At 38.0% G+C, this 10,319-nt stretch overlaps 1 protein-coding gene across 1 annotated transcript; it reads left to right on the forward strand.

Annotated features, from left to right (window-relative positions):
• Positions 1-6,367: 6,367 nt before the first annotated feature.
• On the forward strand, positions 6,368-10,005 carry LOC111272984 (uncharacterized). Its single transcript, XM_022854665.2, has 4 exons — positions 6,368-6,583; positions 6,908-7,159; positions 7,765-7,889; positions 8,673-10,005. The coding sequence occupies exons 1-4, from the start codon at positions 6,494-6,496 to the stop codon at positions 9,364-9,366; spliced, it is 1,161 nt and encodes a 386-aa protein (XP_022710400.1). The 5' UTR covers positions 6,368-6,493; the 3' UTR covers positions 9,367-10,005.
• The last annotated feature ends 314 nt before the right edge of the window (positions 10,006-10,319 follow it).

A 10,319-nucleotide genomic window follows, 5' to 3' on the forward strand; every position in this document is an offset into this window, starting at 1 on the left:
AGTCTTGACCTGAAAAAAACTCAAGTTTTTTTCTAGCTATGAAATGAACTAGATGGATTGTAGCTAGCTTGACTCAAACATTGCCTATAGGGTTAAGTGTGTCAAATACGTACACAAAACTTATAAAAAAAAAAAAGAACAATGAAATAGGACCGATTACGTCTTTTTTCTATACAGGAACCACACACCCAGCTGGTCCAAGAGATTCTAAGCAGATGCTTTTAATTTCACATCTGTTGAACGAATAGAAGAAAACGTCAATTATTGTTATCAAGAGCGGATTTAACTGTTTACCATATTTATAACAAGAATAATACGGCCCCTATAGTTCTCATAATATCATGTCGTGGTAGGGTCATTCGTACTAGATGATCAACTCGAAGCGTTTAAATTGTGCTACATGTAGTGTACCACTGTTAATTTTTACGATGTTACATGAGGAGTTATCGCGATAGTCTTCGACGAACGAATTCCAGATGAAGGGATGTATAGGTTTATCGCGCAAAATCAACAAATGGAGGGCAAAGGATTGTCGGCTATAGGTTGAGACTTTCTGCTTCTCTTGTCTCGATGTCCTCTGAGCGCGAAGAGATTGTTCTTACTTAATGTCTATATCTAATAGTATACCTAGAAAGGCGATAAGTGTAGACTACAGGTAAAAATCGTAAAATGATCCCGGACGCATGTCGTATGTGGCGCCCCTGAGCCTTTTGAGCTCTAAAATCGCAGATACCATAGTTTGTGCAAAATTTTGTTTCGTAGCTAGCGACGCTATATTTCGAACTCAGTTGAAATATACATTGCATATGATTCATGTTCAGAATGATGAGCGTCGCGATGAACTTGCAGTTGACGACCGTGCTTAGTTCGCAGGTCCGTTCGTATTGAATCTGGGGCGAACGAAAATATCTGGCTAGAGGGCTGCCCCATTATTATATTGGAAAGGTATGGTAAGAGATGATCGGTTAGTTGAATTAGCTAATTAAAAAATATTCTGTGATTATATTGTGTAATATCTTGTATCATACACGGTGTTAAAATACTTCTAGGCATATAATATTAAGTTGTGTCTGCTATAAATGTGTTGCATAGGCTTTTTATTACGATAATTTGCGTATCTTCTGCTGCTTTAATGAATGTAAAATGAAGACACTCCAACTGTTCAAAAGTTTTTCAAATTGCACAGTTACGTTTGGGTCACTGTGTATATAGCATGTATTTTTATGGGAACATATTTTATGAAAATGTGCAGATGGACAGGATATATCTTAAATACTAATTTAGAACCCGACCTAGTTTTAACATTTGTTTGTGAAAGCACAACTTTCTCGTGCAGGGGTACTTGTGCTATTTTTGGATCACCATTGCTTAAATGTTTGACAAACTTCAAATATTCCCTCTTCAAAAACTATAACCGTGCTTCCAATAGAATGGTATACGTTTTTAAAAGGAAGCATATTATTTCCTCGAATAGATTCAGAGACAAAGAAAACAGATGGAAGTTTAATGAAGCAAGCTTAAAGTTACACAGCATACCAAAGCTTAGAAGCTGTTTCGACATTGGTAAAACCAGCACCCAGAATCACCGTTGTATCTATGCAGGACATACACTTCCTAGGGAAAAACTGTTTTTCTTTTTTTTTCATCAATATCACTTCTGATCAAGTAGAGGTGTAATGGTTGTGCCCTGCATTTACGATTACGACCGTAAGTACAACGTGGATCCGGCTGACCAACAAACGCCAAGGAAAATATCTGATAGTAGCAAATGGATGGATACAAGCGGTTTTGTCTCATGTGTATAGAAAAATCAACCTTTCTACCACTTAAAAAGTTGAAATACAGGTCAAGGCAAAAAAAAAAGTGAAACAAACGTAAATAAAACACCCATAATATACCCATAGAAATACCCATATTATTACACATATTGCTTTGAAAAACATTTTTTAGGAAAAGCCTCTTCGAAATGACTTAAAATCTGTTTAGTTATTTTCTTAATTATTTGGTTTAACTGGCTTAGTTATTACTTGGGCGGTTTTAATCAAGCATTTTTTATTTCCGATAGTAATACTGATTAGAAAAAAATGCCGTTTGTAGATAGTAATTAAGCATTGTGTTCGTTGGCCTGGAACTAAAACTAAATGTTTGGTATTTAGTTTTCGTATTCCCCCAAGTTACGTAGTACGCATTGTTAATGCGTCACGGGGCGAAGAGAGGTAGGCCGCGTAAAAGTTATTGAATTTCCGGCGAACCAATCATGTATATACGTAGACGCTACTATAAGTAGGCGGCCTTCTGTTTGAAGATGTGTAGATCGCTCGTAGCATATCTACTCTGGGGAATAAACCATATAAAAGTCAGTTTTCCGTTCCCTTTAGTAAACTTCGGGTTGTCAGGCAACCGCGGGCTTACGAATTGAATTAATAGGGGTCAGACGACGTGTACGTCTCAAACACGATCGTGTTCAGAACAGAAAATACTATAAATACATACATGAGTCCGAGAAACTTCGAGTTCTGAACTTCACAATAAAACCTTTTTATAATTTTTTACTATTATGTTTTCAGTTATCATACCCAGTAAAACCGAGAGGCCGACTGTCAGTTAGGTAAGTTCACGTACTCACTTCCCTGATGATTGCCGTTGAAAAGACGAACAGATCGAAAAAAAATGGCATCAAGTACATATATATGTTTGTAATGGCTACTGCAAGTATTCAGCGAATAGCTGGCTAGTTTGTATATGTTTGAGTCCGCAGACATGGATGGTCTGAATGGTCCAGAATGCCAGTCCTTATAAAGCCATGTCCATCTAGTTCCTTTTGCCTAAAAACGTCTCAGATGGGCCTTGACTTATCCTACGGTAGAATATCTAAAGCAGGTAAGGGGAGTTACGTTTAACTGCGAGTATGCACCAGCATGTTTGACCCTTGTCAGGTGAGCACACGTTGCGCCATCTGGCCTGTTTTTTGACCAAATACAACTTAAACAAAAAGCTCCTCTATTCAAAGCTTAATTTTTGCAATCGTAACTGACGCGGAGTATATTGAAGAATATTTTTCACAGTAAAGATGATAACAAATTACTTGAACTAAGTGGCAGACGTGTAGTTAAAAAAAATAATATTACTTTTGTAAGCGTAAGTTCGAACTGCGTATTTAAACGTACTGCACGTTAGAAAAATAGATTTTAAAGGCACCAAACTGTACTATTAAATCAATAAAAAAGAAAGACATGTAATGGATATTTTAAAATGGTTCAAAAAAATGTGAGATAAACATCTTAAAAGACGACCCCTGTCGGTGTTCCCCTAAAACTATTTCATCGCGTTTCAAAATCGCTTGTGGTTTGGGACAACAAAGCCAGAGAAATAAAATATCGTAAAAACAAACGTTTTTCACCAATCCATGCTCCATCACTATGTTGTTGGTGTCAGGAACCTACTTCTCTTTTATAATACACCAAGTTCGAGCCCGGACGTAGACACACTTTGGGAGCCAGCCGTCTACTGGAATGCCCATGGCGATACCGGACGTAAAACTCAAAACATAGAGAGGCGTCGATAACTAACTCAACCAATTGGTATGGTTAAGAGTAATTTTAGGTAACATATTGTATACCACATACGGATTTACGCCTAGAATAACATGAGAGAATGCTAGTGAAGACATATATATATAGGTCTTGACTAGTTATTTAAGTTAGGATTCAAGTATATGTATATATAATCCTTTACTATAGATGTATATAAGGTCAAGGGTTTAAGACCGTACCCTTGCCCTCTCAAGTTCATCGCTTAGCTGTTATGCTGGATATTAGTATTGCGTTTAATAAACAGACCAATGGACATGATAGGAATTTGAGATTGTGGAAAAATGAGAGAGGACATGATAGACAGGAGGCGAACTCTTGTCTCATAGCTATATCTTTCGATTGCACGGTTAAAATACTTGTTTGCTACACCAGGACTAAATTCTCAACTTTGTATCTTTGACCCTTGACCTGTACTGAGCTAATTCTAGGGCTAGCTAATGGGCTCAATCCATTAATTCAAGTTCAATAGCCATCGTCGTCCCAGTCCATTCTACACTGACGGTCCACTCAGACTTTTCCATCCTGTGTCGATGCAACCTGGCTGTTACTATCACTGCTCAAAGCACAGCTTAACAAGAAACCGTAGAGGTACGCGCCCGAAAAAAAGCAGCAAAAATCTTTGCGAAGTTTCCTCGAATACTCCCCCGAATCTCTGAAAAGTACTTCTGGCCTCGCTGACTTCGGACTACTGCAGTCAACAGTATTACGCTATAGGCTGCTAGCTCTATAAAAAAGGAGCACTTAGATATATGTGTTGTTTGACGCTCCTAACAGTTTTATTCAATTAGACTTCCGAACGTTGGGCCTAACACCAAACTATTTTAATAGAATGCTTACTTTAAGAATAAAACATAAAACATGAAGCAAGCAAATGGATTGTACCCTGGCAAGACTCAATCTAATTAAGCGAACATCGAATGAATGGAAACAAAAAAGGCACCGCAAAAATATAATGATTATTGAAGTGTTTCCGCGATCCATCTATACGCTCTCGTTTTTAGGACAGTTTCAATAGGAATCTATAATAATCGTTTCTATTTTATTAGAAGAATTTTACTGGAAGTAAAATTTAATACAATATTGCAGTCCGCGATTTGATTTGCGGGATAAGTTAGTTAGTCTTCTAGAAATTTGGCGGCTGTGACGAAAAAGATCAGATATGTTCCAAAATTTTGGAATAATTCCAGCCTTCTAGAGGTGTCATCGCTGCCATGGCCATGTCGTTATGCCCCGTCTGCAAAGCGCCCCTCTTCATCGGGCTAAGGACTACACGAAACAGCGTCAATTACGACAGGGTGACAAAAACCTGCAGGACAAAAAAGGCGTATAACTCCAGAAACTTCACTGTATCTTTATTTATTATCTAATTTTTTAGTGCCGTCCAATGATATCTGGGTGCCAAACGTCAGTGACTCTTCACATTAGATTTGGAAGGCAAAACTTTAACCAAGGTGACCAAAAGAAGAATTCACAACTTTTGAATAAAGGAAGTTTAGCTGAGATGTATCGATTGCATTCAAATTAACTATATATAAGGCAATAGGAATACGGTGCTTAAAACAAAACAGAGGACAGATTAGGCAGTATAGTACACACTAATCTATGTATATTAATCTAATGATTTTGAAATTTTATAGACAACGACTGGTGTCCATAAACGATAATTGTTTGTTACCATGATCATCAAGTGCATCACATCACAAAAAAAGTGATTTTTGTTCAATTTATTTTTTGTAACCGATGCTAACCTCAGATGGATTGAAAAAGGGGGTGGTCTAATATATTTGCCCTAAAGACAAATCGCTCGTGCATATATAACTTTAGTTTTTGCCAAAAAGGTAAAAGGAAGTCCTTTCTAACTTTCCTCGTATGCAACTACTTTGGACGAGATATATACTGTTTCAAATATGACCTAAGTACTGAATCTATAGTCGATATTGATTGATTTTATGCGTAACACGATAGTTAAGAGATAATGGCGGTGTTTTGCCAAATGAATTACTTGTTGTTCGAATTTCGTTAATGGCACACGGTTATTTTCCAGTTTGTAATAATAAAAATAAAAGGCTTAAAAAGGAAATATGTGCCTAAAGATATTCGCTTTGTTCGAAAGGCACATTATGGCTACAAAAACTAATTTCCAGTACGCGTCCGGTCAGCGCGTAACATCTAGTAAGAAAATAGGAGAAACTGCTCTGCGTCTCTATACTGTGAATTTCGGCTAAATTCTACGTCTGGCCTTTAAGATCTTTTTACCTTAGAGATAGATAACGAACCAAGCGGACATACATATGTCCAATACCACAAGCAACAAGTTAACGTCCTAATCGTGCCAAAAAAAATCAAATTTCCGCTTTTCGCCATCTTTCATAAAACAAAATAGATCTTTCGTCTTAGTAAGTTGTCTGGTACAGTGTAAACGGATACTCAGACGTTGTTATTGTTAAGTGTTTCGATGGCATACGCACGGATCGACGGAAGCGATGATTTAAGGGGTATGCAGGTTCGGACAACTTGACATATGCTACTGTGCTGTCACGTCGATAGAAATAAAAGATGAGCTTAAAAACGAAAAAAAAAAACCAGCGGCGACAGATTTACATATTAGTTATGGGGGCAGAAGAGTACCAGGGCGCCATATTTACCAAAAAAATACGAGGCCACCTTTAGAAGAGTGGTTATTTCTGGGCCATAAATAAATTTCTATTCACTATATATTTACACAAATGAATCATTGAAAATAGTATTATTGCCTTTACATATTCTGACCGAGGACTGCAGAGCGCAAGGGATCAACGCCTAGGGAGTACGAAGTTCAGACTAGTAGCTTCCAATGAGCGCGAACCTGGGACATAGCAATACACCGCTTTACATATTTAGCATTACGCATTGACTTTGATATGAATGTTCTAACAAGCATAATCCGAAAGCAACAATTCCAGAAACGTCTCCAGCATTACTTCAAACATGTCAGTGCTCTGTGCGAACGGGTGAGCTTGGTTCTCGAAATACAAAATAGAAATCATGTTTATTTTGATAAACGCAACGCTTGCCGAATTTGTAGTATTATTCGATTCGACGAGTAGTCAGATGTGTTTACTGTTGGCTGTGGCACTATACTATGGGCTAAGTTCCGATCTGTATCAGACTGCTGTGATAATGGCTGCGTTTATTAGGCGAGGCGCACAACGGCCGAATGTCAAGGGACACGGGCAAGCGTTAAATGACAAAGTTGCTTTGCGTCAGAATACCTTACCAATGCCATTCAATGCTTTTCACTCTCATCCGCTACAACCGTTTCTCAATTTGTGCAGGAACTCAACGACATGATTTCTAAGGCAATCAGTAAGGCCAATGCTCGTGAAGCAGAAGGACGCCACGTCACAGTACAGACTTCAATTAAAGTCTTCCTCTCGAAATGTTTGACCTTAAAGGATAGCTTAAGAAGCAAGATGCAGAATGAAATTTTGATGACGTCAAACTTCATTAGTAGGACTCTTATCAAACAGGAACCAGCTGAATGCCTACCTGAAATAGGCGATCATATAGAGGCCATGTGCGCAGAGGTAAATATAATAATTACTGGCGTGGCTTTAATCGCAGTATTCATAGTAGAATCCATACTCTTCGAAGTTTATCGTTTGTCAGCTGTAATTTTCGCCCAATTTTTCTGCATATTCAGTATGATGCACTAGGTGGGACGCGAAACCTTTTTAGGCCTTTTGCTTATGCATTCAGTGAATGCTATGGTAAACGTACCATACATACGTATAATATTCACCGGTAGATTACATGGCAGCTAATCAATTGTAAAACTTCCTTGACAAAGAAAAAAAATTGTAAAAAGTAATTTTCTGAACATCATTTCACCGTCGGCGGCAAATGGAACAAGCAAGCCACTGAGAACTAGCTAGCTTTTTGTGCTTTCTTCATCTTTTTACCTACGATCTAATATGTATTATACCTGCATCTGCGACAAAGATATACTAATAACAACGAAAGGTGTAGCATCGATTCTGTTCGTAGCGCTGAATAAAATTCGTATGGTTAACTGATAAAGTAACGAGACCTCTGATGAAATGATATATCAAAAAACATAGACATCCTTGTGTCCATTAAACGTTTTTCCAGTTTTAACTAATACCCATCTCCCACCTCTCTACCCTATTAGATTAGCGCATGGTGGAACTTTGGGTTGAGTCGACTAAATGAAGATTGTCGCGACTTTGAAAAAGTGAAGCTCATGTTTAGTATCATCGAGGAAAAGAATGCCTTGGACTTCACTACCACAAAACGGTCAGTATGCAATGAACACGAAACGGAAGCCAACATAGTACACTAATCCACCGTTTTCCGATTCAGCCTTATCAATCAAACCTACTTACAAAATTTTTGGAATAAACTTCGTTTTTTGCAATTTCGAAATGTCATAGTCACTAGTGATTGATTAACATAGTCATAGACACTGAATTACACTGGTTTCGATTTACCAGCACAGTATGGCACGCAACCTCAGGAAGCTTAATAGAAGAAATAGGTAATGTTTTGCAGGATTTGAGTTCGAAATGGTGTTTGTACGCGCATTGGTACGTGTGGATTTAATAAAAGAACGAAGAAGAGGTTTGCTATTCTGGACTTTAAAACAATTTTTTCTAAACTGTAAAATGTCTTATTGAGTTTTTTCACATCAAATGTTTTTTTCCACTGGCTAACCTCTATTCAGATTCCTCCAGCGCTTAATTCTGAGTAATTAAGCGTATTATTGTATATTATTGTAGGTGTTTAATGAAAAAAAACAATGGTGGCATTAGTCGATGTGCCCAAAGTAACTTTCATGCGAGTCTTTATTTATTTTTTATGTATTTTTAATTTAAACATTTTTTTTTTATCTGAGCACCTTTTGTGCGTATGTTGAAGGGGTGCATTCCCAGAAACGATTCGCGTACAATTATCCACCATGTACAGTTATAGCAATCCAGCATTTAATGGATGCTGATGAATAGTATATAAAGGGTTAGCTTATTATTAGCGACTAACAAGGAGGCCACGAGCCTAAAACTAATAAATTGAACTTTGCAGAATGGGAGAAGATATAATACTCTATGTAGAAGAGACATCATTAAGTTCAGAAGCCTCTGATCTTGCATCGGAAACTGAACCTGAGTATCTGAAACTTTTGGACAACTTCGAGTGTGATGAGTATCCGGCGCTGCCTCGTGAGTCGGATGAGTCTTCCAAGAATGGTCCGAAACGGAACGTTTACAATAACATAGACGCAGAAGCGGTATGCTCTAGCCAAATCACACAGACACGAAGCGACACGTTTTTTGATACTCAAAAGGAAGCCCTTTTAGCGTTACGCGAGCTAAAGGGTCTCCTAAATTTGTTGACGCATAAGTCAAGTTATGCAGATTTTCAGAGTGACGTGCACAATCTCTCAGTAGATGGTGACATAATGCTCTTAAGCGTCAACTATCCAGCTGTAGAACCTGAGCAGGACTGTGCAAGTCTCGACAACAGCAGCTACGGTGGACAGGCGAAACAGAAGAGTGCAATTGCTTTTCATAACCCATTTCGAAACTGCGCACGAACTAAAAAACATAGCGAGCAAAGCGCCGATGACGATGATGAACTACTATCCAAACACGAGAAAAATGGAAAAGATTTGCCAATTCCCATACGACAGTTGGCAGAGCTAATTGATTTTCTTGAAGGTGTCTTTTGGCCGTTAACAGAAACAAAACAAGCGGTTACCTTTGCACAGGAAGCATGACATCCTAAAAGTGGCCTTAAAATATAATAGCTGTTGTCGAATACGAAGATATCTTACATTGTTAGCGCAATAGTTCTTCGTATCCGAATGTTTTCTGTAAAATTGTGAGTGGTACAATTTAGTGGAACTCCATTGTTCCGTTTACCCATGAAGCTTTTATAATATAGAGTTTTGACGGAACGGAAAACTTTTAGTTGTATTTGTCCTAATACGCTGGACGGAGATGTTGAAACGATGCGCCATTTACATTGCCAAACAAATAATAAGCGTTTCATGTAAAGTACAGAAGAACGGGAGCAAGCCTACAATTAGTTAACACCAAACCTTTGCCCTTCCAGTAAATTTCGTCTGCTGATAAAAAAACACGAATGTGATTGTGCTACTGTGCAGGAGCGTCAAATTTATTTCATTTCTTTGACGGGTATAGTTCATTTTTATTCTTCGTTGAACGCCATTATCACAATGCTTTCTTATTAATTACGCGTTTGTGTATTTAAAGTGGGGATATATGTTTGGTATCTTGGTTTGATGGTGGCTTCTTCGCCCGCTATAATCTGTGACTCGGTGTCTTGGATAGTTATACTGCAACAGCACGAAGTTTGTTTTGAGTGGTGTTTACTGTTCTTGATATAGAGATAATGTTATACGTAATGATCGTTGTCGCTGTTTTTGTTTATGTTAGTGAATTTGTTCTACCTTCATTCCGGTTGGTAGAATATTAACAGTACAGAGGGCATATGTCTTTGCAGTAGCAGTAATTATAATGCGTTGTTTGTTTGCCTCACGATTCTAACGTATATTTACTGCTCCGCTGAATGAAGAGTTACGTACGGCTACAACAGGTAGCAATTAAACATTAGGCATTGAAAGTCAGGCTGTACGCGCAGTTTTGCAGTAATGAAAGCTGATCGTCCTTTTGTCTTCGATTCCTCACAACATGTGTTTGATCTTTT

This window comes from Varroa jacobsoni, unplaced genomic scaffold (genome assembly GCF_002532875.2).
Source record: "Varroa jacobsoni isolate VJ856 unplaced genomic scaffold, vjacob_1.0 contig04134, whole genome shotgun sequence".
NCBI classification, from domain to species: domain Eukaryota; kingdom Metazoa; phylum Arthropoda; class Arachnida; order Mesostigmata; family Varroidae; genus Varroa; species Varroa jacobsoni.

Excerpts from the sequence above, each read along its gene's own strand:
- LOC111272984 (XM_022854665.2), top strand. The coding sequence starts at position 6,494 with ATGAATGTTCTAACAAGCATAATCCGAAAGCAACAATTCCAGAAACGT. Across the intron at positions 6,584-6,907 it reads TCAGTGCTCTGTGCGAACGG|GAACTCAACGACATGATTTC; the intron begins GTGAGCTTGGTT and ends CAATTTGTGCAG. Across the intron at positions 7,160-7,764 it reads TAGAGGCCATGTGCGCAGAG|ATTAGCGCATGGTGGAACTT; the intron begins GTAAATATAATA and ends CTACCCTATTAG.